Genomic DNA, 27,992 nt, shown 5'->3' with positions numbered 1-27,992 from the left:
CGGGCGCCATGGCGGCGGGCGGTTCGCTGTGCGGCTCCCGGGAGGGCTCCGCCGAGCTCTGGGTGAGTGACTGAGGGAGCGCCGCGGCACCGTCCCGCTGCCGGGCCGCCCCCTCAGAGGCCCTGTCAGAGCCTGGCCCGGACCGAGCACCCCGCGGTGCGAGCGAAGGGAGCGGACGGCGGCGGCCAGCCCCGGCCCGGCCGCGGGATGCGCGGGTTCCTCCTGCGCGGGGCCGGGAGAGCCGCTCCGCGGCGGCACCACCGGCTACCCCCGGGCCCTGCGGCCGGGCGGCAGCCACCAGCGGGGTGTTGGAGGGAGGCGGCTGGCACCGCGAGCGGTGAGGTGCACCTCCATCGGAGGCTGATGGTGCTGTGGACTTTGCCTCCCAGGGACAAGTTTTCACCCAGAGAACAGCCGAAGTCTTTATCCAGTTACAGTAAATTTGATGAGTTGTGTGGGAGCGTGCAGAGCCGCTGCACTGCTGGAAGGATAGGGAAATTAGTCCCTTTACTGTCTTCAGAAAGTATCTGCTGAATGACCCGCTACAGAAATACCTCTGAAAGGGCTCTAACGAGTCGATCAGTCCAGACTTACGTGGATTTCCATCCTCAAGGTTGATAAGGTCCCATAATACTTTGTGAGCCGTTATCTCCTTCCTCTTTTCGTCAAGTGATTCCTTTCCCCGAGCCTTGCTTTGCATCGTATCCTCCACATAAAGGACTCGAACCACCTCCACAAGCTGCTGAAGAAAAAAATACCCTTTCCTGTTCATCTACAGTTGCTGTATTTTTAGTATTATTATGTTAACAGATGAAATCCAACTGTTTGTTCGGTCAAAAAAACTACAAAGGGATTATAAATACAGCTGAGGAAATGCAGTTGTTATACAGTTCATGCACTAGGACACTCGTTTCCTCCTAATCTCCATTTCACCGGTCATTCCCTACTGACTATTCTGCTGGTTCCCAAATGCTGATAATATTTTTCATTCCCAAATTATTTTTTCTCATTCTACATTCAATAACTTAAATTTCCTCATTTTTTCCTAATTGTGATACATGATGTCCTTTCTTCGGTATCTTTCACTTTTCCAACCTTCCCTCAACCCCCTTTTGAATTCTGTTCCCTCCAAAAGGCTGCTGCGGAGTCCTCTCTCCCTCCCTCCGCTGTGACACCTTACTATTCTTCAGCAAGTATCTCTGTTGCTAAATGTTTTTTATATTTGAAACCTTAAATCAAGTTCCTCTGACATTCTGGTAGATCTTAGTTATAGCATTAGCAACTTGCATTAGCTGGTGAAATTCTGCAAACATTAGCTTTACCATTTCACTTCTGTGTTGATTCTGTGACAGGACTGGAACCAGACATGGTATACAAACACCCCAAGGTTTACCTGGTGCTTTGAGAGTACAGTCATTGCTTGGATCCCTTGTGCCTATCTTTGGGTCTGTTTTCCTTTCTACTACTTGTATCTTCGACACAAAAGCAAAGGCTATATCAGGATGTCCCACATCTTCAAAACCAAAATGGTAAGGGTGGAGGATGGGGTTTGATCCTAACATTATCACAACTTTGATGCAGAACTTGATTTAGAAAAATTATTAACTCTTTTCTGATGATCCATCTCTGTGTTTGCTTTGACATTTACTCACTCAGGTGAAGTCAGGTCAGTATAAATCAAGTAAAGTTTCAGGAAGAACTGTCATAATGTACTTCTATTTGGTTCCCTGCTACTTCCCATAACACTCTCTATCCCTAACCTGGTCTTCCCCCTCTCCAGTCTCACCGCCCAGGCTGCTTGGAGCATTCAGTTCGGTAGATCATCCCATCACCATTTCAGTCCATTCCAACATGTGTTTTCTGTCTCTGCCCCAGGTCCTTGGATTCATCTTGGTAATACTGTGTTTTTCTAACGTCTTCTTTGTACTGTGGGAAGTAAGCCAAGGAATCCCACGGGCTCCAGCATTCTTCATTAGCCCTGCCGTGGTGGGAATCACAGTGGTAATTCTTCCTTTGTTTTGTCTGCGTGTGGCCCAGCTTAGCCTTCGTGGGGCAGATACTGTATTTCCCATGTTTCTCAGTATCTTTGAGCACAAAGAGCTGATGGGGAGTAGAAGGCTGGAGACACGCCTTGTGAGTTTCTGCTGTGTGACGCAGCAGGGGTTTGGAGTTGGGGCAGACCACTGGGTCTGCAGCTACAGTATAGAGCCCTATAGGCAGAGTACACCTCGCAAGAGCCGAGGCAGCAGTAGTGTTTAGAAAGAGGTCTCACAACAACAAGACAAGATCTAGTTTCTCATAACCACGGTGGGTGATTTAGTATGGTTTAGAATGAAAGGGGATTTCTGTTCAACCTAAATACCTATCCTGCCCTTCTGTCATTGCATCTTCATAGCCTAGATCCTCCCAGCCTGTGGCCCACTTGTAGTTTTATTACTTGCCCTTTCTGGAAAGGCATTATTGAGTGCAAAATTGCACATAATGCTTTTTCAGTTTTAGCCTTTTAGGAACAATACTGCAGCTCTGAACATCTTGAATGTGTGGGCAAGAAACTAACTGATTTTTCTCTATTGTCCATTAATTTGAGAATAATGTTTGGCATTTATTTGGACAAATCTGTACTTCCTTGCAGATCCTGGCCATGTTCCTTACCCAGGCAGAAAGAATGATGGGCATCCAGTCTTCAGGCGTCCTGTTGATTTACTGGCTGCTGTCATTCGTGGCTGCAGTTGTGATGTTTAGTTCCAAAGTCCTACATGCCCTGGAAAGAGTAAGTGAAATCATGTATCTTTAACGTGCAGGGGTATAAAGTCCCTGAACAACAGGGCTCTTTTTGCCGTATTGATTGTGAAGTGGAGAACCAAATTTCTCGCTTAAGATACGTGCTGAGAAATACGATTGGTGGCACTTTGTCATCTCCCTCCATGTTATCCCTTTCACTGTAAACAGAGTGTGGTTTTCTGAGAGCTTGGCAGACTTCATATATGAATAAAAATAAAATGAACGTAAACACTGTCACTAAAAACTGGCCTTATGCTAGATTTTGTAACAGCATAAATATGTTGATATATTATACATTTTTATTATTTGGGTATTTGTGGTGAATGTTTATTTGTGGATGAGTGCTGGCTGGGTTTACCCATCTGAGACTTACTGTCAGTAGCCATTTTCCTCAGGTGAACAGTTGTACCTTTCCATCACAATAAAGAATAAACAAAAGTTTATGTTCCCTGTGTGTTTAAGTAATAGGGAAAAAATATGTGGCCACTAAACAAAAGACAGTTGGGAGCTTGCTGAATGAATCTCAGGCACCAGACCTCTTGTAGAAATAACACTTTGCCGCTTCTTGCTACAAAAATACAGTTCCAAAAATACTCAGACTTTTTTCTTGGTTTTTTCTTCTCTCTCATTCACAAAATTAATTAGAGAGCCCTTCACAGAGCCCCTTAGATGCACCATTTATAATAAAAACTGGCAGCTGCTTTATTATATCAACAACTCATCCCACTAAGTGAGCAAAGAGCTTCTATCCTCAGAGCACACAAAGTTCCCTGAGTAATGATACAATGTGGATGTGTGACTTGACTAGACTGCTATGAAGCCTCACGATAAAACCGTCACTATAAATAATAAATGTGTCCATTATTTAGCATTTTCTGGTATTCCAGTTTCAGGAGTTACCTATTTAAGTAGCTCTGTGTAACTACAGTTTAAATAATTGCACCTTGTGCTTCGAACCAGAACTCAGAGCTTATGGCTGGCAGAACATGAGAAGCTATCTTCTCCACTGATTTCATGTGAAGGTTTTTACCTCATTCTCAACAGTATTTGGTTTTATAGGGCTTCCTGGAAGACCATTTCCGCCACATTACAACTTACCTTTATGCTAGCCTGGTGCTAGGAGAACTCGTGTTATTTTGCTTAGTTGATCACCCTCCCTTCTTCTCTAAAGCTGTCGACAATCCTGTAAGTATAACGTAGCTTTTCATAATGCATTGCTTCATTGCTCAAACAGGTATGGGGATACACAGGAATATGAGTATATGGGAGATGTAAGATGGCATCATTCTGTATAAAGGCCAACGGTTTTAAAAGGTAACCAGCAGAATTTGGGATAACAGTACTCTGTCTTTCTATATACGTTTTGAAAAACTAAACCCCTCTTTCTATCCATAGTCATGTTTTATTTTCACTGAAACCAGTAGATAAGGCTCGTATGGCTTCCCCATGCTCTCCCTGTGCAAGCAGTACTCTGAGGTATGAGTATGGCAGAGCTCTGTGCTTCAGAAAATAAATGTCTTTGGGTATGAAGAATGATGGTCTTTGTTCCTCCATCTGAGACATTCAAAGTCTAGTTCTCCAAAGTCTCCTGATCCCATTGATCCTCCACAATACATTTACACTGTAAGGGTCAATGAACGAGGGTGTGTGTAACTTTTGATTGCTTTTCCTGGCAAAGCACAGAAGGGGATTATATTCATCTGATATATGCCCTTTTCTATATATAAATATCACCTATGTTTTTCTTCCCATCAGAATCAGTGTCCAGAAGCCAGCACCTGTTTTCTTTCCAAAATCACATACTGGTGGTTCTCTGGGTAAGAAAACACAGAAAAAGACATGGTTTTGCTAGAATATCAGAAAAAAACAGCAGCATAAGAGAAGATATAGATGATAGTCAGTATGAAATATCTCAGACCCCGAGTTAGCTTATGCAGTGAGGCTTTAAATTCTTTCTCTAGGATCTTGAGGTATTCTCACAAGATCAAATTATAAAAATTTGACTTACTTTTCTCAAAGTAGTTAAAAACACAAATTTGTGATTCTAGCTAATTCTCTTCCCCCTTCCAACTACCCTCTCAGTGCCCTCCCAATCTTGAAATAGACCTCAGCAATCTCAAAAGATCACTGTACACAAACCACAGTCCTATCTGCCTGCCAGAGCTTCCTGTAACAGGTGCTAGGCAAGGTGAAAATAGTGAATGAGGACATTGGGCCAGCCTGCTGCTTAGTGTTCAGAAGTAAAATGATTACATACCTTGGGCCTAATGCGTGCTATGATAAGGCCTCGTCTGTGTTTCACTGAGCCACAGAGTAAGTTAAACTGAACTTTGTCCCCCACTGCCCAAGACCCAGCTCTCAGTATGGACTAGAAATTAGGTTGACAGAAGATAGCGTAGGGATTTGAAGCAACACTGGTGTTCCTGAACATTCATATTTATTCTGGGAAAGGATATTCTGGAGTAGTGTTTTATGTAAGTAAGTCCCTATGTGCTCACTGTGGTGCACTAATTTAAAGCCCATCTGTTTTGAAAATGTTACATGCACAACACATCCTTCTGTGCTTACCTGACAGCAGTCTCTGTGTTCTCCAGGCTTGTCTGGAAAGGCTGTCGGAAGTCCTTGGGGGTGGATGACTTGTGGCCAGTGAGGAAAGAGGACTCCTCTGAAGAAATTGTTGCCTGGGCTGAAAGAGAGTGGAAGAAGTGTCATAGCAGAACCCAGCAGTGAGTATTTGATCTAGAGAGTGTATCATGGGCTCAGCTGGGCAGTCTGTCTCTTGCCTCTAGAAGCAAATACGCTCACAGGTGCTGGTGTGCCATCTCAGAACAGGCTTTAATCCCCTCCATTCCCCACAGAGTGCTAGACAGACTGCTTCAGCACATATTCAGGCTCTGAACATAAGCTCTGCTAGGTGCTTCCTATCTGGAAAAGAGAATGTTTGAAAGATCCAATCCCACTGAATTATTTGTCCATTAAACAAAAAGAAGAAAAGGATAGCATACATAAAATGGTCCAAGTAACGCTCTGCTATGAAAACTTGGGGGTCTTTACTTTTCAGTGGGTGAGCTGTCAGTGAGTTCCTTTGTGCAAAATCCGATTTTAAGTGTTGAAATCAACTGGAGAACATCCTTCAGTTCCATGCTTCCATGAGCTGAAAGTTTTTCGTGAGAGGGATCATTTTTTGTTGTTTTTTTATTATACTGGACATGGCATGAGATCCAGTGTGAGATATTAAATGATTTTTTTGAAAGCACAAGATTCCTAAGCTTTCTCCAATTGTGGCTAGCTTTCTCATTGTTTCTTTCTTTAGAAAAATGGAGTCTGCTACATTTAAAAAGGGTCAGAAGAGTGAAACTGGAATAGCAGAAGCTGAAGAGACAGAGGTTTTACTGCAATCGAAGCACAATCAGAGCGGGCCCTTACTGAAAGCGTTTTGGAGCATGTTTGGAACCTATTTCCTTCTCAGCACTCTCTGCTTAGTTATCTGTGATGTCTTCTTGTTCTCCATCCCAAAGGTACTGAGGTATGTGCATATTTATAATGTATTTCTGTCATACGTACAAGATTGCTGTATGCATGAGCTCATAGAGAGATGTGTATGCCAGCACCCACAGAGGTGGACACACAAACACTTATCTTTTGAACTCTCCTACTGCAATGAAAAGAGCTGGATTATCATTTGTGCTAAGCCCACAGTCAACTGAGTGGAAAAAAAAAAAAAAACAAACAAATCACTGTCTAAAGCTGTGCACACTTTCCCCACTGCTGTATTCCAGCAGGGGAAAGGACAGGCTGTACTAAGCCTTTTGACAACTTTTCTAGAACAGCAGTGAGTTATTTGATGGTGCTACATATCATTTGCACAGGCTGTCAGCCATTTGCTGTAGTACTAACACTCTGTGTTCCCTAACTAATTATAAAGAGCACAGCTGTGCATCCTACACATCTTGAATAGCTTCTTTAGTCAGTTGACTTAATGCTTTGTGGATTGTGTTGTTACAACACAAACCTGCATTACAGTATATTTTCAAGGGCAAAAAATCACTTCTTAATCTTAATGACTAAGAGAAGGTCTGGAAATGTCAAGGACTTCTTAGATTATGGCTCCCAATTTGCATATTTCTGACAAATTTCATGAAATTCAGAAGCTCCCCTTAACACTGAAAATAAGGTCTCCCCTAAGAAGATGCTGAGATCAGAGATTGCTTCAAAACCAAAAGCGGCTAAATGTCAAAAATGAGGTTAAGACATAGGATATTTTTAGCAGTTTTTCCAGTTCTTCTGCTATTTTACTGATAAACATCAGCCAGAGAGAATACAGAAAAAATCCCTGGTATTTCTGCATTTTTGTGTATCTGATATTTCATCAGTTCTACCTGGATTCATCAACATTTTGCTCCTGTCTTGCAGCCTTTTCCTGGAGTTCATTGAAGATCAAGAAGCACCTAGCTGGCATGGTTATTTCTATGCCTGCACTATGTTCCTTTTGGCTTGTCTCCAGACTCTATTTGAACAACGATATATGTACATGTGTCTTGTTCTGGGGTTGAGACTGAAAACTGCAGTAACAGGACTTGCGTACAGGAAGGTGAGTCTGTAACTTCCTTTTCAGCCTCATATTAGTAGTTATGACTGTGTTGGTACATTGTTCTTAACAATATCGGGGAGATGTTATCAGAAACTACTTTTAGAATGTAATTCTATGCTATATTCATCTCTGAACAGTATGTGGGAGGTATTTTACTATTTATTTTTCAGATCTTACCTCTGAAGGAAAAAACAAGAAAAGGAAAGAGGAAAAAGCAACATAAACTTTCTTATGCTGTAGATTGTGGTTGGGGAAAGGAGTAAATTCTTCATCCTAAATTGCAGTCATGTATCCCAAGCAACAGCATGTTTTCAGTACCTAGGATTTGACATTTTTCTCCCTCTCTTTTTTTTTTTTTCTTCCTTTATAAGGAAAAGAAAGTTGTTTGATTTTCGGACCAAAGCTGCTGTTTGATGACACCTTTCCTTTCTTCTCTACCCTGTCTAGATCCTAGTTATGTCAAATGCATCAAGGAAAGCAGCAACAGTAGGTGAAATTGTTAATCTGGTATCTGTTGATGTCCAAAAGCTAATGGATCTAATTATCTATTTTAATGGGACCTGGCTTGCTCCTATTCGGATTATCATCTGCTTTGTCTTCTTGTGGCAGGTAAAATATGATGACAGTACTTATCAATCCCTTTCTGTTCTTGATATCAACGGAAAAAGGAGTTTTCAAAATTCTGCTTAGAGCTTTGCTGGTTTGAATAACCTGAAATTGTGGTATTTTTCTTAGCTCTGTAGCACGGTGGATTCACTTTTATTTGTAGAAGATATTTTTATTGGTATAGAATCCTTACCTGATCCTTCACTTCATCTTCTCACCTGTGTATTCAGCATACAGTCTCTTTTAAGGAAAAGACTGTGGGTATGGTTATTCTGAGGTGACTGATAAACTTCTGCCTCAGATTTTCCTCTGTCACCTCTCTTTTCAACCAAAACGTGGTGGCCCAGTGCAGGCTGAGAGTCCAGTTCCAGCTCCTCAGCATAGCTGCAGAACATAAAGGGGAATGGTCTGAAATAGCAACTTGACATACTTCATCCTGAAGCCTGATTACCACAAGATCAGTGAAACAGTTTAAAGCAAAGTTATATGATACTGAAAAGAGTATTGGATACATTGAATTCCATAGGTATCAAGGAGTTTAGCAAGGAGAGAGCAATAACAGAATTAGAAATAAAGGATGATAATCTACAAGATCCTTTTTTCCCCTTAATTTAATGTATAGTAATTTCTCAGCAGGATAAAGCTGTATTTCTTAGTCCCTGTTTTTGGCAGCACACCAAATGCCAGTATGAGCACTACAGAGACAGTTGATTCCCAGGAACTTTCCAGAGGCCTTTGAGACCTTCCCTTGGCTAAGCAGGATGGACTGTGCCTTGTGTCTGGCAGGATACTATGACCTTGGAAAATTAGTAGCCATGGTTTAGACTGTTGAAAAATCTTCGTCTGTTTTCTAGCAATGCTGACAAGCTGAATGTGGTTGCATGTAGTCGGGGCATAATTAACACTTTGTTCGCTAGTGTTCATAGACCATTTGTGTAGAGAATACTTTTATCTCCCTGTGTATACCACACTCACCTCTCTAGCAAACGTAAGCCATCTGTAGAGAGATGTAACTAAACCATGAGAAACAAGCTCTCTGTTTTGATTCACAGGTCATTAAGAGCCCTGGTAGCCAAGAGCTGTCCCAAGAGTACATGGCACAGGATAATGCTACCATTTCATCTCACTAGTTGATGTAAATTTAGACAAGCTGAGTTTAATTTGTTGAGGGTTTGGGTTTGTTTTCTAAAGAAAACCTGGTTTTGTATCGGGTCACTTACTTCTGCCAGCCCCAAGATGTCCTCCTTAACACATCCAAGAACAGATGGGCAGAAACAGAAATGACTTGAATTGCCAGTATGCTTCTGGATCGCTTTCAGCACTAATCTAGTTCCTAAGAGGGAAGCAAATAAATTCAGCAGAGCATGATGACAGGAGTTACCGTGCCTGGAGAGCTAACAATCCACAGTGCTTAGGGAGCCCAATTCCCAGGAAAGGCAAAGGCAAGATTAAAGCTTTAGCCATGAGGGATGTTAGGCATAAGTTCAAATAAGAGGGAAGGTGAGCAAGGGGAATAGCAAACAGTCATTTCTAGTAATCACCAGAAGTTGTTCTTTGCTTTTCTCTCCTGGCAGCTTCTTGGGCCATCCGCCTTGACTTCGATTGCTGTATTCCTTTTTCTTTTGCCTCTGAATTTCGTGATCACCAAGAAGAGGAGTCAGTTTCAGGTACATCTTGCTTCATAAAAATGAAGTAGTTTACTGACTTGAATTATACTAGGATACTACTTATAAATCTAAGTTAAAGGCTGGTAAGGTTCACCTTATTAGTTACTGCATGGAAGAAACATACAAAGGAAAATTGAGTTAGGCTCGAGTTAGAATGATTCACACAAAGACCAGAGATGCAAAAGGGTAAGGAAGACCCTCCCATTGAGTCACGAGGTTCAGAATGCACCCCCTTGCTTTCTAAACTCCTGATGGAGCTTAGGTGCGGCTAGATCCAATCTTAGTCTCAGAGTTGGACAACAGTTTATGTCTAATGGAATTATCTATACAAAGTTTACAATAATTAATATTTAATAGCTCCATAGATTAGTAATGTTTCATTAGTATTAATTCAGCATGCTATCAGTCACTTACCAAAGATCTGCCATTAGTAAAAGGTCTCTGTGCCTCAAGGAGCAAACTTGGGAGGTGTCCCAGCTCAAGGGGAGATCACCGCCATGCAGCCACACTGCCTAGCAGGAAGAGGTCAAAGGCGGCTCACTTAGGCTGTCATATTTATGGAATAAAGTGGTTGGCTTTGAGACTTGGAAAAGCCACCCACTATTTAAGTGTTAATCCATGATCGGTTTTTCAACCTCATATGCATCGATGTTCACTGGGTCACTCTGCTCCTTTGTGGGTTTTCAGAGAACAGATTGAGATTGAAACTAGAGGAGTTTGTGGCCCAGCTACAGCTCAAGCCTTTACCTCCTTTGGAGCCTGTACTGCTAGTTGGGTTAAGGGGTCGAGTGCATCTCTCACAGCATGTTGGGGGGAAAAAAAAAGAAAAAAAAAAAAAAAGCAGTTTTGTACTGAAGCATATCACTAACATTTGACATCAAGTGATGGCTTAATATTTATTATTCATGCTGACCATGACTGTTTGAAGGAACACAGGAAGATTCGAAGCCTGCAAAGCTTCTTGAAGTTTAGAGTATGCTCTTGCATGCTCAGTCTTTTACCTTGTTTGCCCACCTTTTCTATGTTTTTTATGTATTGCCAGTAAAAATAAAGCTCTGAAGATGAAAGACAAAATATTTCCCAGCCTGGAAGATTCATAAGCAAAACAGTATACACAGCTCAACTGCAGGGAAATTAATTCAGAATTCATAGGCAGGAATAAGGTTATTTTCAGAATAATTGCACTGTTAAACGTTCAACCTATTAAATGATAAAACTCAAACATTTATTACAGGAGACCCAGATGAAACATAAAGATGAGCGGGCCAAACTCACCAATGCCATTCTCAGCGACATTAAAGTAATCAAAATGTATGGTTGGGAGAAAACCTTCATGGAGAAAGTGCTTGGTATCCGGAAGGAAGAACTTCAGGCCCTAAAAAGATCTCAGATTCTCTTCTCAGCATCTCTAGCTTCTTTCCATTCATCAACTTTTCTGGTGAGTGGTTCACCTTCCTACATAAAACATGTGCTATTACTTCCATTTCTCTTTGTACTCCTGTCTGGACAGATTTTTCCTGTGGGACCCCTAAAGATAATGTCTGCCCGGAGGAGTTGGTGGTCTCACAGGAGTTGCTGAGGCCCAGTGGAATCAGCCACACAGACATTTACCCTGTCCTAATGGTTCTATGGACAAGTTGCCTGGTCTGGCAATGTGCTCCAGGCAGGCTGAGCCTGCTTTGCAAGAACCACCTGGAGACCTCCAGCTAGACAGAGTTCATGGCACAGTCAGTAGCTGCACGAGCCACTTTTGCAATTGCTGTTGCAGCTCAGCCATATGTGTTTTCAATGGGAAATGGCTGTGCTTTCACCTTGCTGTGGTTGGAGCACCAGAACTTCCTTAAAGCAGAACAAATGTCAAATGATCAGACTTGGTTTTGTCACCAATGTGGAAGACCTTTGCCTATGCTATTTGCAGGACGCGTATATGGGCGATAGCCTGGATTTAACTAAATCAGTTGCAGAGTCCGAGGGGCCTGTCACCCTGTTCCCCGTCTGAAGCAAATGGTTTGCTTTTCCTTTGCTCCCTTTCAGATTGCATTTGTCATGTTTGCTGTCTACACCCTGGTGGACAACACACATATCCTGGATGCTCAGAAGGCCTTTGTATCTTTAACACTGATCAACATTCTCAACACCGCGCACTCCTTCCTGCCGTTCTCCATAAACGCTGCTGTCCAGGTTAATTGCAGGCTCTGTTCCTTTTTCTTTGTCCATAAGTGTTTTTTTATGTATCACCATTAACAGGTAAAGGTAGGGATTTCTTAGGGCTTTTAACATCAGGGCTAGCTATTTAATTGCTCTTGTGAAACAGTGAAGTGCAAGGACTTGCAGCTAAGGGTACTTTGTAGTATTGTTTTTAAGAAGGCTCCATATATTGACAAAATAGTTACCAAGAACAACTCTTAAGTCTTTTGGGACCAATCACAAGGACCATTAGATCTCAGAGGTGCTTCCAATTTTGATTCTAATCATAGAAATCAGAATAGATGGAGTAAAATCTCCATGGGAGATCAGTGGAAACCCTGCTAGCCCAGGCCAGAGAGAAAAGCAAGTCAGTGTCCAGTAAGAAACTGGGAAATTGCACTTCCCTCTTGCAACACAACAAGACTGCCAGAGCTCTTCATGGACAGAAACAAACACTGGAAATATTGCAGGATGAATTGGAGAAAAAAAGCACCAATTTCACTGTGTGAACAGAAGAGAAAACACAGGGAAGAACATGTTTTTTTGCTAAGCTAAGTAGAAATAAAGTCAGTTAACATACGGTAGAGCTGCATTTGTCCATCTAAGCCTACAGCATCTGCAACATAGCACCTAGTCAACATTCTAAGTGGGTCTTCAAGTTGAGTCTTCACTTTGGGTTTTAGCTTCCATTCTATTTTAAATCTTATTCTTTTGTGTGCTGCTTTATTTCAGGCCAAAGTTTCTTTAAACCGCTTAGCAGCTTTTCTGAATCTGGAAGAACTGAATCCCAAGAGCTCAAGCAGAAACACTTCTGACTGTGGTGAGCTTTTGTGTTAGCAGTCCTGTCTTAGGAGTAGCTTCCATTGTTCAGCTTCCACTCTTAGGGTGCCTACCATACTCAAGAGAGAAAAATGTTTGCCCCTTACTGTCACTTTATTTCTCAGGCCTGTTTATTTCTAATGATGAAATCTAATCTGGTAATTAAACCCTTCTTTTCATACTTCATTTTATGTAATATAAATACACACTGAAACATAAAGTCACATAAAAAGGGATGTTTCTGTACCTACCTTCAAATTTATAAGTGTTCTATTTCTTCTTATATTTTAGTACAGGCAAGCATCACCATAAGAAATGGGACTTTTTGCTGGAGCAAAGAAACTTCTCCTTGTCTTAGAAGGTACAGACTTGCCCTTAGTCATCCCAATTCTGTAGGTCAGGGTGGATGCTGAATGAATTAATTCCTCAGGGTCTAAGTGAAACCAGTGTGGAATATCTAAAGGCTTCTGAGTTTGCTTCATATTTAACGTTGAATTCTGAAAATTATAAAGTCAGACAAAATGTAATCTTGCTTTTATGCTTGGGAGCACATAAATGGTAAGGTGCCTGTATCTGGATGTGGCCTTAATACATGGAGACTGCTTTCTTTACACAATTTTCTTGTCCAAATATGAAATTATAGTAATTTTAAGTCAAAAAAGTAGAATTGATGGTATGCAGATATTATATATGACATCACTACATGCTTATTTCAAAAGGCATTGCAGTTTGCAATGCCAGTTGCAACACAAGAAACAGTGTTGAAAAGTTCTGATGTTCAGGAATGCTTTATATCCAGTGCTTTGGGCTCACCTGTCTCCAGAGTGGGGACCTGGGTCTTGGCTCTGGGTTTGAAACTCAGATGGGGATGTGGATGAAGACTTTCTGGTTGAAGGTGTCTTTGAAGGGATGACTCCTGTTCTGCTGCAAAAAGTCAGCATGACATGAAGAGTAACCCTGTGCAAGTGAGGCCTCAAGTATGAAATTAGAGGGTTTAGTTGGTAATTTTTATTGCTGCAAGACAATAGCAAGAATTTTGGTCATTTTCTTTTCAGAAAGTGTATCTAAAAAGGTGATAAGAGACTAATCTTTTCTCTATAGGATAGATCTTACCGTGCCCCAAGGCTCCTTGCTTGCTGTAGTTGGCCAGGTGGGCGCTGGAAAGTCCTCCTTGCTGTCAGCGTTACTTGGTGAGCTGGAGAAGATGGACGGCTGCGTGACCATGAAGGTAAATTTTCCCCTGAGCATTTGCTTCTAATTAGGCTGTCTTCAGGAACAGTAAGGTATTAACCCAGGCATCAGGTGCTTGACGAAAACCCATTTACTGCTGAATTTTAACAAAGGCTGTATGTAGCAGCCCTCATTTTATTATCTGAAGGTGCTTAAGACCTCTCAGATGAGCCTGGCCTTTGGGAATGGGAACGGGAACTAGAACAGGCCTTCAAAGACCCAGTTCCATTTCCCACTCTGACAGTGAGCTGAAGTGGCAGACTTGTATTTTGCAAAGCCCTCTGAGACCTGTCAATGGTGATGATCATTCCAGATTTCTATAAAGCTAACTGGGAGAGTTCTTCAAAGATGGGTTCCTGTCTTTGGCAAGTTGAGCTTATGAAAAAGATTGTTGACATTCTTCCACTTCGATTTTTATAGGGCACCACAGCTTATGTCCCCCAGCAAGCTTGGATACAAAATGCTTCAGTGGAAGATAATATTCTCTTTGGGAAAGAGATGGATGAAGCATGGTTCAATAGTGTGATAGATGCTTGTGGACTGCAACCTGATTTGGAGAGCTTCCCTGCAGGGCAGAAGAGTGAAATAGGAGAGAAGGTACTGGCTTTGCTTTATATTTTGGCAATATTTCCATGAGTAGCTACAACTTTGGGTGTCCTGCTTAAAACACCTACAAAAGGACTAAACTTGCAGGAGGCAGGTGCTCAGTAATTTCTGAAAAGTCGAGCTATGATTTAACAGGGTCTGAAGCCCACCTCCTGACAGTTAACCTAACCAGAGATATGAGAGATGCTTAAGGCAAAAATCAACAAATCCAGGTCATTCCTGGGTCCTCTTTTGCGGGAGAGTGGAGTTGCTCAAGAGAATCTGCCTCTGCATCTCAAGAGCCCTATTTGGAGAGAGGGAGGGAAAGAAGCACTGATTTAAAAATAAGGGAGTAATAAAACCTCAGTGTAAAATGGAGCCAACAGCTGGCAAATATGCTATAGCTTTGGAACTAACAGTGTCAATACATTTTTACAGGGAATAAATATATCTGGAGGGCAGAAGCAAAGAGTGAACCTTGCTCGTGCCGTGTACCAGAAGGCTTCGATTTACCTGCTTGATGACCCACTCTCAGCTGTTGATGCTCATGTTGGACAGCACATTTTTGAACATGTTCTTGGACACAACAGCTTACTAAAGGACAAGGTGTGTTATAAACCCTGAACTGTAAAAGACTGAAAAATGTTTCTAATTATCAGGGCCCCTGAAATGTTTCCAGTAGGGTGGATTACTCACTTTATCAAAGGCTCCCAAATTCTTTTTTGCTGGTGGCAGCAGGTACTACTGTTAACAACAGTGGAAGGGGAATGGGTAACCTCTGCAGTCCACAAAGCACATGGAAGTCCTGCAGTGAATCTCACCTAGGAGGAAGAAGACTGAAAAGTTAGGTTCTCCTGAAAGACTGTCTTTATCCATGCAAACCACATGCCTAGTTCCAGCCTTACTTATACAGCAAGTTTATAGTTCTTTGGCTTTCCATTGACATTTTCCTTCTCCCATTTTGAGATTTACTTCAAGTATAGTTAGGAAGAGCTGTCTAATCTCTTCCAGCTCATTGTATCTTATCATGTCTAATCCCATCACTTTTGAATAGGTCAGTGGCATCTTCACAGTTCCCATCACCCAAATGGCCATGACTTAAATTTCAGTCTTAAAATCCACGTTAAACACTTCTCTTCCATTCTTTTTTTTTTTCATTGGTTGCATTTTGTTATTCCTTGGTATTTCTCTGCTGTCGAGAAATCTGGATAATAAATGTGGTTACATGAGAAGGGATGTTAGGACAGCTCTGTTTGTTTCATGGTATAAATTGCCTACAAATACTTGATTCAATTTCACGTTGTAGAAGGAAAATAGGTAATTTCTTTCATTAGAAAGTCCAATTAAAATGGACATGTCTGATTACAAATACCTTTCTCTTGATGTGTAGATTGGTTGCAAGTATCAGAATGTAATTGTATTGGAAAATAGACTGGCAAAGAAAGCAGGTATCAGACTTAAGCAGTACTCAAAGGGCTTGATTGTATATTAGAAATATATAACATGCCAATTTGTTACCTACAGAAAAAATTACTTGTCTTATGTCCTTTCCTACACGTAATTATCTGTGCAAATATGCTCAGAAATTTAAATGAAAAGGAGATGCACTCTAACTCCATTCAGGATGATGAAGTTCTCAGGCACAAATTTGATTCTGAAATACTGATATCAGTGACAATAAATGTGACATACACTTCATTTAACATCATTCTACTTAAGAGCTTCAGCCTGAGGGGAATCAACAACATGGAACTGGTCAGTGAGCCAAGTAAAAGGTCCTCTTACACACAGGGTGCTAGCCTGGGACTTAAGGCTTCAGTTCCCATCCTCATTCTTTTATGCTGTGTGTGACAGAAAACAAGTTCATTCAGCCTTTCGCTCCCAAGTTCTGCACTTTCAAAATGGGCACAAAGCTGCGCTGCAAAGATAAACTTCATCAAAGAGACAGTCAGAAGTTATAGGAATAAATAACAAAAATATCTCCCAAGTTAGTAAAAAATCACAGCTGACACTAAGTACATGTCTTTCTCCAGAAGACAGCTGACTGCAATGGCTCGAGGAAGCAGGGAAACACTAGAACAATTTTAACTGTTCCCTCTTTATTCAAGCAGACTCGTGTGCTGGTGACTCACACAATCAACATTTTGCCTCAAGTGGACAACATTGTTTTGCTGGTGGATGGAATGATCTCAGAAATCGGTTCCTACCGAGAACTTTTACAGAGAAATGGGGCCTTTGCAGAATTTCTTCATTCACATGTTACTGCAGAAGAGAAGGCAGCCGCTGGTTTTCCAGGTACCCCAAATGCGTTGGAATCATTCTTCCTAGGTCTATCAGTCAGTTGTTCCTGTAATAGTATACTTAACATTAAAGAACTGGGGGAGAGGGGGAGTCTGCTGCTGTTCATAGTTGGGAAGAGGGAACAGAGAATAAAACTGGAAAAGCCAGTCTTACATTTGTTCTTTTATGGACATTTAAAGCAGAGATTCAATCACAGTAAGCTGTCACTTTGTGTGGGGAAAAAATATGCCTGTCAAATTAACTGACTCATCACCTCAAAATTGGTTCTTGAATAAACAGTTTCATCTTAGTAGACAACAATCATGCAGTAAACAGCATTACCCACTATATATGCTGTTCTTCAAGCCTTGCCTTGATATTTCTACCCTTAGAAACCATTCTTTGTAATGAATCTTTCCTCCATATTACTAGTCTCTCAAAGGCTATACAGTACAAAATGAGATTCTAAAGTATTTAGAAAAAAAATGCATTTATTTCACAGCTATAGGAGACACCAAAGGCACCATCACCTCTAGAAATGGTTCATCACAGGAAAAGCTCTTTAGGTAAGCTCAAAGCTGTCTCAGACACTGAAGAACTTGCTCCGAAAGCCCATACAAGCCTATGTGGAGGCTCTGAGTATGATACAGGTTTGGGATTGATCTGTAAACTAATGGCAAAAGCAAACAAGCAAAACTCAAGAGACTGCTCTTGAATGTGGCTGTTCACTAACATTTTCTCCATATTTCACAAGGAGCCAGAATTTGTTCCAAAGCTCACGTGCAAGGCATGTTGATACATTTGCTTGCTGTTCCCTTCCCAGTGGGGCTGTAAGGCCTGACTCATTTCAAACCAGCCACAGCTAGTGAATGCTTAAAGCCTCTGTTTGTCAATAGCTTGACAGAACCCAGTCCCTGTAATAAACATGGACAATGGTTGGGGTCACTCTGGAGAACCCTGAAAACTGCAGCCCTCAAAACAGGCATGAATGTAGGGGTGGTGGGTAAGGAGATCCAGCTTTAAAATACTAACTGCCTTAGCTAAAAATTGAAAGGATTTTTGTATTCTTTATGAAGTGACAATTCAGTTAAATCTGCTATGGAAAGGGAGACCATTCCTGTAAGTCAAGAATGTACCACTGCTGCAGCCACCAAAGGAAGATTAACCAAGGGAGAGAAAACTCAGCATGGCAGGGTAAGCACAGCACCTTCCTGTAAAGGCAAAGACACATACCATAGGTTTATTACTGTCCCGCTCGTGGCAGGCAGGTCAGCTCACTGCCTAAATTAAACCAGTGCAACTCCAGGGAAGTCAGCTGAGCTGTGTAAGTTTGCCCTATAATTGAGACAAAGTCATTTCAGCATTATTTTACATAGCATCTTCTGTGCAAACTGTATCTCCTTGGATTCCCTGATCTAAGCCCTGTTTCCAAAATAGGAACAATGCAGGTACATTGCAGAGAGCACATTATGGAAATGAGAGAGGGAAAAAAATAAATTATAATCACTTGAGGAGAGAGATCCTGACTCAAGAGTTGACCTGGAGGGAGAAAGCACGCTGAGGGAAGGCTGAGGCAAGGAGGGTGCTGTGAAAGGAAAGAAGCAGAGGTGGGATTCCAGCTAGGAGTCAGGCCTGGATGAGGTGTGTATGCAGGGTACATTGTAGCAGCAGTAAAACGTGGGGAGGAAACGAATACCTGAAGCTACACACTGGTTCTGAAAAGAGATGCGAGTAAGTCCGACACCCCCAAAGCGGGGCTGCTCTTCCCCTAGGGAAGCACAGTATTAGCCAGGCTGGGATTCTCCTCACCTCTGCCAATCAGCAGTTACTCACAGCAGCAGTGAGCAGGATACGTGATAGTTCTCACTCATACCGACAACAAATGAAAACCACCGTCTGGCATAAGGAGAGCCTTACGTGCATTCCAGCAGTAACATGAGCCTATTGCAGTAACATTCATCAGCTGATAATAATCACTCATTAACACCATGGATTTATTTAAGTATGGCTTCATTATTCATCCATGAGGAAAACAAAAAAAAAAGAATTAACATGGCTGCTATGTCCCATGACATATAACCCAGTAGGTATACCATAATGAATCATTCCTTATTTCAGAGCTGCTTTTCCTGGCTAACAAGCTTGATCCTCCTATTTTTCCCCCAATTGTTTTACTCTAGGTGAATACTTTGATTTATGCAGCCTACCTGAAGGCGACAGGCTTACCGTTCTGTTTGTACGCCATTCTGTTGTTCACGTCTCAGCAAGCCGTGTCATTTTCTCGTGGTTACTGGCTCAGCATGTGGACAGATGACCCTGTTCACAACGGGACACAACAGCACACAGAGCTGAGAGTTGGAGTCTTTGGCGCGCTAGGAGTCATTCAAGGTTTGTTTAACTTGCGCACCTAATCCTTCTCTGTATTTCCATCTCCCTTTCCCACATCCAGGATATTTTCTCAGAATACAAACAAGTGCATACCCGTGGGCTTTTAGCCTCCTGGGATTTTGGCACCAGCCCTAAAGGTTTGGCATGGGACGTAAAACTACAGGCTGTGACGCACAGAGAGGATTTCTAAGGGATCTGAACAATATTTCCAGTGTCACTGCCTGCAAGTCTACTTCATAGTATGCCAGAAGTGTTCTCCTGTGCCTTTCAGCAGACCATGATGAGTAGCACCTTCCTCTATATTTCCTGCTGGAACTAAATGACCTGAGCCCCTAAAAAGCATTCAGTAATGGAAGAACTACAACATCCTTATTTTTCTGTCCTACCCCTTGTATCCAACGTCATCTGCATATCTTTCTTCCTCTTATCCCTTTCCATTCCTCCAATGTAAATTAATCATATCAAAGTGCAAGCGGTGGCTCTTGTCTGTACTGAATTAGATCTTGGTTTAGGTCTTTTGAGTGAAAAGAGAGAGAAAAAGAGGAACTTGTGGAATTCTACATTTCTTTAAACCTTTCTCTTTAAAAATGGCCACAATTCTTTTGGTCACTCTTTAAAAAAAAAATAACTTGTTTTAGGACAGAAATAAAACATGGAAAAATCTCAGCCCAAGTGACAAAATATTGAGAAAGCTTTGAACAAGTTGAAAAGAGTGGGAAGGGTTAGGGACCCTTCTGTGCTAACAGTGAATCTGTAGGCAGGAAACCTAAGGCTTTGAGTAATTCAAAGTAATTCCAGTCAAGCTCATTTTGTGAAGAATAAATTGTCCTGTGTGTTTAAGTTGCTGAATCCATGGCCCCCAACAAGCTTGCTTAGAAGGTCTTCCACCCCTCTGTAACTACCCCACAGAAAGGGTAGTTTACCCTGCAGCTCTGAGGCTTGGCTTGCTACCACAGAGAAAGTCAGCTCCTTTCACTAGTATAGCATTCACAGTACTAAGTGGAAATCATGATCTCACAAAGGAGAACTCCAAGGTGAGTTTGTTCAGACCTAGAAATAATTACTATTTTTTATATTACAGCCCTTGGCAGATTTGCCTCCACAGCAGCAGTGCTTCTAGGTGGCGTGTTAGCATCACACAAGCTGTTTCTGCAGTTGCTGAGGAACGTTGCTAGATCCCCAGTGGTCTTCTTTGAGCAAACACCCATTGGAAACTTGCTGAACCGCTTCTCCAGAGACATGGATGCTATTGATTCTGTCATCCCTGACAAGCTGAAGTCATTGCTGGGATTCTTGTTCAACTTGCTGGAGATCTACCTTGTGATTATAGTGGCTACACCAAGGGCAGCAATGGCCATAGTACCCTTGACTGTTCTTTATGCTGCATTCCAGGTAGGAGCTTATAGAAATACACAGACAGTAGAGGCTGAAGCAGCATGGCCGTGTCCCTGCAGAAAGCCTCCTTCCATTTCCTAGGAGCAGAGACATGCAGCAACTAGTTTCATCATCTCAAATGGCATCTGAACAAGAGTAATGTCAGTGGCTCTTCCCACATCACCCCAGCCTTCCAATGCATCCCAGAGACCTCACAAAGAGGCTTGTGCTTTTCTGATGTCCAGATCAAATCCTACCTAGAGCTATATTCCTTGTCCCCATAAGCGTAAATGCAATCATATCAAGACCAAAAGCATTCTTCCTTTCCTCCCAAATTCCTGCGCTGCTTTTTAATATACCCATGTATGCCGTGCAGCTCTCCATTGGGCTCCGAAACCTCAAATGCTTTGCCAGCTAAGACTGAACATGAGGGAAGGGCAAGTAAGGGTGCAAGTACGCCTCTGTTCTCCATCAAGCAAAGAGCTGGTCTACAGGAGAAAGTAAGTGTGAGTTTAGAGGCTTTGCAAGTTCAGAGTACCCTGGCTTCTTTGCATTAACTAACCACAGCGTTATTCTTAATGAAGACAGGACATAACACAGGCAGAAACACTACCTCACCTTTTAAGGGCATCTCCTACCTGCACATTTGGTTTTATAACACTAGGGTAGTATGTACTATTGCACTTGTTGAGGCCTTCCCAAATGTTCTTTGGAGCACCTCCACAGAGGCATAAACCTGATCACTTTCCCTTCCATTTCCCTTTGTACCAGCACTTCTATGTGATCACCTCCTGCCAACTGAGACGCATAGAGGCTGCCAGCAGGTCACCCATCTACTCCCACATTTCAGAAACTTTCCAAGGGAGCAGTGTGATCCGTGCATATAAGGACCAGGAGAGGTTTAATTTGAAGAGCAATTTTCTAGTGGATGAGAATCAGCGAATATGCTTCCCTGGAGCAGTTGCTGACAGGTACAAATCTGCAGTGTAAACGAAATGATAGTTTTACTCTCACACCCTTGGTGAGTGGAGATAGCTGCTCTTGGGGCTTGGCTGGAGGTACACAGAAGATGAGACAGTGGTGCAGAGTGTTTTGGGGGTAGGGTAGCCTCTTTCATAATCATGCACACTGTGCCCCTCTCTGGCAACGTGCCTCTCACACAACCGATATGGTCCCATCCCTGTTGTGTGGCTAGGCACACACACATGCTGATACACTGCTAGAGGTATCACTTGGTGTCCAAAATGCAGGAAGCTGTAGTACATGCCTGGTGAGGCCCATCATCACATGGCAGAGTGCATGAGGCCTGTGGTATATGCAGAACCCATCAGACAATAAGAGCCATCAGCTACCAGTCATGAAAAAAGTGAGAAGCACCAGAAGGCACAAGAGATCTTAGACCAACTCATCCAAGAAACTGTGTGCTGGCTGCTGTCATCCAACAGGCCTTGGAGAACATCCTAACAGAAACCATAAGCCAACCAGTTCAGACAGACTGGAGCCCTTCATGAGCTCCAACGTGTCAGGGTAAGAGTAACCAGAGTGTGACAAGAGCTTTGTTGAGCATCCTGTACCCCAGGAGCTTCACAAGTGTTTTGCAAATTAATCACATATTCTGTTGGGAGAAAGGAAGCAGGCACCCAGCAACAACCCTGTACTCTCCTCCTCTTGCAGGTGGCTTGCTACAAACCTGGAGTTTCTAGGCAATGGCATCGTGTTGTTTGCAGCACTATTTGCAGCAATGGGCAGAACACATCTTAGTCCAGGAACTGCTGGTTTCTCCATTTCATATGCTCTTCAGGTGACTCAGCTTTGAAGTAATACCATGCTTACCTTTCATCAAAAACAACTTGCATTTTAATTTCTCCTACCATTTTAATTTCTAAGAAATCATGAACTATTTCTGTGGCTCTCTATATGCCTTCTCCTACCAAACCCTGCTTTCATTGCTGAAACCCAGAGCATCTGGAGCACATGACCCCTTAGAGAATGAACCTCAAACATGCACCAGCCATCTTTTTCCTCCTACATCTGAACTCATACTTAAGTCACAGCATGCTCTGACTAACTGAAGCAAGGTCTTCAGTGTCTGTCTTATCTGCTGCTGGTAGGCTAGTTACACAAGAGCCTAAGAAATAGCTACACTATCTTTTAGCATCCAAGTCAGTAGCATTTCATTCTCTACAAGCTTGCAGAAGAAGCTGTGGGAGGAGCTGGCTAGGCTCTTTAAACACAGCTTTACAAACTTTCACAGGGATCCATGGTTATGTTTTTTAGCCTCATGTAATTAGCTGATGAGCAAGTCTTTATAAATAAACACTTAAGGCAAAGTACCAGGTTCCTCGCAAGTACAGGTCATGACTTATTTTATCTGCCCTAATGCTTCTGTTTCTTTCTGCTAGATAACTGGTGTTCTGAACTGGATGGTGCGCTCCTGGACAGAAATAGAGAACAACATTGTTTCTGTGGAGAGAGTGAGAGAATACTTGAGGACTCCTAAGGAGGTAGATAACTCAACTATTGACCTTACTAGCAGAGGTGAACATCTCTGCAAACTAAATGAGTAACTTTTCTGTTCCACCTGGACAAACCCCCTAGTCTTCCCCTTCTAAAAGGCCAGTTATGTTTCCTTTAAAGGACTGCAGCATTGGGGTTTTATCCAACTGACTAGACTTGGTTTATAACCTCTGATCACCATTATTTCCTTAAGACAGTTAAGCATTAGATTGCCATTAAAACAGCTTCACTTGGTAACACTCATGGCATGAGCCATATTTTCTGCCCATGTTTGGAGTATGTATTTATTGTGCGAGTTCAGATGCAACTCTGATAATGGATGGCTGCTAGGTAGCCTTTTAGCCACTAAAGTCTAATGCAATCATTTGTGTTCTGTAATCATTAAAATGATTTCTCCTTGTGCTGCCCTGAGGTCCTACTAAGGAGACTTTCACAGTCCTGTTTACAGGGGTGTATAAATCTTTTTTTATTGAACCATTCACAATGTCAGAACTCTGACAAATGTTTATCCCCATTTTCAGTTAAGACGATTGGCATCTTTGCATAAGTAAAAAGTCAACATTTGCAATATGGAAGGTAGAGGCCTTTTTCTCTTTTGCAAAAAGTAAATAGATCGGGGGAATTGGCACAGGTGTCTTCATAAGCTTCCCATTTCAGTATGGCCACTTGATTTGGTAATTTAAATCAGCTTTACACATCACTGTTTGTTTTCATCTATTTAGGCACCCTGGACTCTGAATGGCAAACTTCAAGGTCAAGTTTGGCTCACTGAAGGAAGAATTGAATTTAGAAACTATAGTTTGCGATACAGGCCGAATTTGGAGTTAGCACTGAAGCATGTCAATCTAACCATCAATGGGCAAGAGAAGGTAAGCAAAGCCACTTGTTTCAGGAGAGCTACAGAGTGTGAGCAGTGCTTTGCAATGGTCAGAGCTGGGCAGAGACCGTCCCTGCCCTCCACCAAGGTATAGTCACTTGTACGTGTGAAAGCTGCAGTACAGTGTGAGCCCATCTATCACGCTGCACACCTCTTCCTAGTACAAAGTAGCATTTCCAGGACTGCTGCATACACTAGACATTCTTCTGAGTGAAATTTCATTTCACAGAAGGTTAGCAGAGTTAGAGCAAAGGCATTTAACTTTTTAAATCTAGTGCCAAATCAAGGCCCTGTTTTAGCTGCTAAGTCTTGTAGTTATTCTTCCCATCAAAGGCTTTCAAGGTTCCTTTTCATACAAACAAATTATAAATGATTCCCTTTAAGAATGTATTGCTAGACTATATGAATCTTGAACAGCCCTGAAGATTTGATCTGTGCCAAGCTGTCTCTCTTCAAAAGGCCAAGAGGAACTACACAACAGGTCTGTCCAACTGTGGAAAACGATCAGCATCAAACCCAAAAGATTTCCATTGCATTTTACAGATCGGCATAACTGGAAGAACAGGAGCAGGGAAATCTACTCTTGCTGTGGGATTGCTGCGGCTAGTGGAAGCTGCAGAAGGAATGATCCTAATTGATGGACTAGATATTGCTCAACTAGGTCTCCATGACCTTAGAAACAAGATAACTGTCATTCCCCAGGTATGAAATTAATTTCCAAAACGCTTCAGCAGTGTTGTAAGTCTTAACACCTAGGAAGGGTTTAAAAAGATGCTGTGAGAGGAGGGACATTCAGAAATTTCAAAGTTGGAAATAACCTCTATGCCATGCTGGTCTCCCATGCAATATAACATTAGCCACAGATTTGCACCCAGCAGGGAAAACCGAAGGCTCATTTTTATAATTCATTTCAGGAGTTGTTTGTACTGTCTCTGTGCTCAGGATCCAGTTTTGTTTTCTGGCTCTCTAAGAATGAATCTCGACCCATTAAACCAACACACTGATGCAGACATCTGGACAGCTTTGGAACTGACTCAGCTCAAGAACTTTGTTGCAGAATTGCCAGATCAGTTGGAATATAAGTGCACTGACCAAGGGGAAAACCTAAGGTACCTTATATGCACAGACAGTGGCAGGGCAGTGCCAGCCCATGGGCTAGGAGAACATAGAGCTAGTGGGACAAGGAGTCTTAATTCATTTTAATTAAAAAAAAAATAAAATGGTGCCCAGACAGCAAATTGCTGCATTATTGTCCTGTTTAGCAGCATGAAATCAAATCATAAGACACCAACTGGAAGACCTTTGAGACTTAATCATCATTGTGGCTTGTGTTTGTGCAGCACTTAAAACACTGGAATCCTGTTCCAAGTGTGGATCTCCCGGGTGCTATAGTAATACACTCCATTTCGTTAGGTTGTTTTGTGCTGTTACCTGCAGTGCCACCAGCCTCAATCACCCTTTCAGGGAAAGGGGACAATCACCTTTGCATTACTGTTTTCAAATTAATCACGTATTCTAACCCCAGGGAAAAGTGACTACTGCTCTCAGTTTACCATCGCTCTTCTTACTTGCAGCACCGGTCAGAAACAGCTGGTTTGTCTGGCCAGAGCGCTTCTTCGGAAAGCCAAAATCCTCATTCTAGATGAGGCCACAGCAGCAGTAGACATAGAAACTGATCTTCAGATTCAGTCCACCCTGAGGACTCAGTTCAAAGACAGCACAGTGTTAACAATAGCTCACCGGATAACCACCGTCATGGACTGCGACAGGTAATACCTGCAGCCACTTCCCTAAGGAGGGAGGAAGACACAGGCAACCTGTGTGAACTAGATGAACCACACAGTGTTAGTGAACAGCAATTTCATTTCTGTCCTTTTCTTGTTCAGCCCTCAAAGCTTTGCTTTAGAGATTGTAGGAGCTATCTTAAATCAGGTAGGCACCAGTGGGTTAACTGAAGATCATTTATTCCCACATGATGCATTTCATGCTGTGTCATATCGCTTTCCCTGCACACACCCCCACCCCCTGACAGTGAAACTACGGCTACAACTCTTTGCTTCATCTTAAAATACTGAAGCTAAAATGCACATTCACAAATCTTGGTTGTCACAAAACTCCCCTCCCACAAACCCTGTACTTGGAACAGTCACTCATCAGAAACCTATTTCTATCCCACAGCTGTTTCCCAGCTGAAAAGCTTGGTTGAATAACAAGCAAGTACTGAAATTTATTTTAGAAATAAGTAGAAATAACTAAGTTTATTACAGCTGCTGGTGTATCCCCGAGCTTACACTTCTGTTTTAATGTTCACAGGATTTTAGTCTTGGAAGATGGCCGGATAGCTGAATTTGATACTCTGGAACACTTAATAGCCCAGAAGGGACTGTTCTACAGACTGATGAAAGAATCAGGCCTTGCCTGACTCACTCATGGAGTACACCATAATGCCACCGCTGTCAGGAATAATCACTCTCGTAATTGAGTTGTTATCTTGGTTTCACTCTAAAATGCCTGACACTCAACCAAATCTTGTTTGAGCTATAACCACAGTGAGCAGATGAAAAGGGATGACTTGGGATACATGTTATTTCCATAGGAAACTTAGCAATTCCATTTTCGTTATGTTTTCAGATACCAAAATCTCACTCTTCTGTTGAAAATGAGCCAGTCAGAACTTAAACGCCTTGTTGTTTTTATGGTATAAAAGCAAACAAGCCAAAAGAAAAAGACTGAAGCGTTTCCAATTTATGTTGTAACTGGAGCCCAAATGCACTGCCATACTTTAAGGTTATACAGATTATTTTTAAAAGCTAACAAGATTTTATGGACAGGGAGCAAGAATTCAACTGGTAGCAAGCAAACTTAACTGTTTACAGCTTGTCCTAAGTTCCAGGCAGAACAAATTTAGTGTTTTGCCAATGTCTTAAGGGCTGCTCACCTGCTGCAGCAAGTGGACGAAGGTGCCCAGCTCACGTCCTTCCCAAGGACAAGCTGCTCCTTGCAGTACACGCTCCCCATGCAGTTCCCACCTCCTGTCCCAGATGCCGTCTTTCAGAGCGGGCATTAGCTTTGCTGCATAAAGGAAAACACGTGACATCAAGGCATTCAAAGAAAATAGGTGTCTGCTACATAACTGAGCTCAGCTGCTGGAATTCAGTGTCACACCCCTGAATTTACTAGTGCTCCCCCCTGCAACAGCTGGAGGGAAGGCTCCTCACCCTGGGCTGTCCTGTCACTGATCCCTGTCGGGTGGCACCACACTCTCTTGGAGGTCTCACGACTTCACTTGCCCAGCAGTGCTGAAAGTGTCCCAAGTACTAAATAAGCATTAGGTCCAAACACAGGCACAAAACCGAAAACAGATTAAATAAGGGAAGTCTACTGGTTTTAATGCCAGATTCTAATACCTTACCTTACAGCAAGCTGTACCATTTTCTGCAACTGGTCCCAGTAACACTGGAGGCAGGGATCAGTATACAGCCCTCTCTTTCCTAGCTGAAACAGCTCCTACATCAAGGTACCCCCAAGTACCTATATGACACTGCTCTTACACATAGGTTCTGTGGGAAGAAAGCTGCATTTGTTCAGCTGGTTCTGTGTGCAGTGAAGGTTAGTTCAGACTGACCCTCATCATACATAATACAATTTTGTTCAAGTTACATCCAGACAAGATGTTCATCATTTTTATGGAGGACAGACATTTGGAACCAGGATCATGAATCAGTGCAGCAACAGCACAAAGCACTGATGGGTACTTAGGGCAAACAGAAAAGAGCATCTACTCCAGAGCTGGGGCAGAACGGTTTGTGCTAGCAAGTGTATAAATATATAAAACTGGGAGAACACAATGGTGCATGTTAATAACCACGTCATTGAAAAACAACAAGACTGAAGCACACGCGAAGAGCAGTCTTCTGACCCCTTGCTGCACTATTTAGCAGGTTATCCTGCAAAACACAGCGTTTTGGACACGCAGTTCCCCAAATGATCACAAACAGCCCCTGAATAGGACAGAGAACATCCAGTGACACTTTCCAGTATACCCAGTTTGAGATTGCAAAGGCAGTTTAAGTCATTCCTACATGAACAA

The 27,992-nt window shown here is 42.3% G+C and overlaps 1 protein-coding gene across 1 annotated transcript; it reads left to right on the top strand.

Moving 5' to 3' along the window:
• Nucleotides 1-8: 8 nt before the first annotated feature.
• ABCC6 (ATP binding cassette subfamily C member 6) lies at nt 9-26,561 on the top strand. The gene is made up of 31 exons (XM_068422969.1): nt 9-62; nt 1,353-1,529; nt 1,876-2,001; nt 2,633-2,770; nt 3,841-3,966; nt 4,537-4,598; nt 5,376-5,507; nt 6,095-6,307; nt 7,195-7,372; nt 7,820-7,981; nt 9,553-9,645; nt 10,880-11,083; nt 11,680-11,826; nt 12,565-12,652; nt 12,943-13,012; nt 13,753-13,879; nt 14,302-14,478; nt 14,905-15,072; nt 16,578-16,761; nt 17,249-17,312; nt 17,823-17,940; nt 18,927-19,134; nt 20,216-20,526; nt 21,280-21,479; nt 22,183-22,309; nt 22,911-23,012; nt 23,748-23,894; nt 24,446-24,604; nt 24,845-25,011; nt 25,477-25,671; nt 26,216-26,561. Exons 1-31 carry the CDS (start codon nt 9-11, stop codon nt 26,322-26,324), a joined length of 4,533 nt encoding a protein of 1,510 aa, XP_068279070.1. The 3' UTR covers nt 26,325-26,561.
• The last annotated feature ends 1,431 nt before the right edge of the window (nt 26,562-27,992 follow it).

The sequence above is a fragment of the Nyctibius grandis genome, chromosome Z, assembly GCF_013368605.1.
Source record: "Nyctibius grandis isolate bNycGra1 chromosome Z, bNycGra1.pri, whole genome shotgun sequence".
NCBI classification, from domain to species: domain Eukaryota; kingdom Metazoa; phylum Chordata; class Aves; order Nyctibiiformes; family Nyctibiidae; genus Nyctibius; species Nyctibius grandis.
The sequence above is the reverse complement of the archived record's forward strand: the minus strand, read 5'-3'. Positions and strand labels throughout refer to the sequence as shown.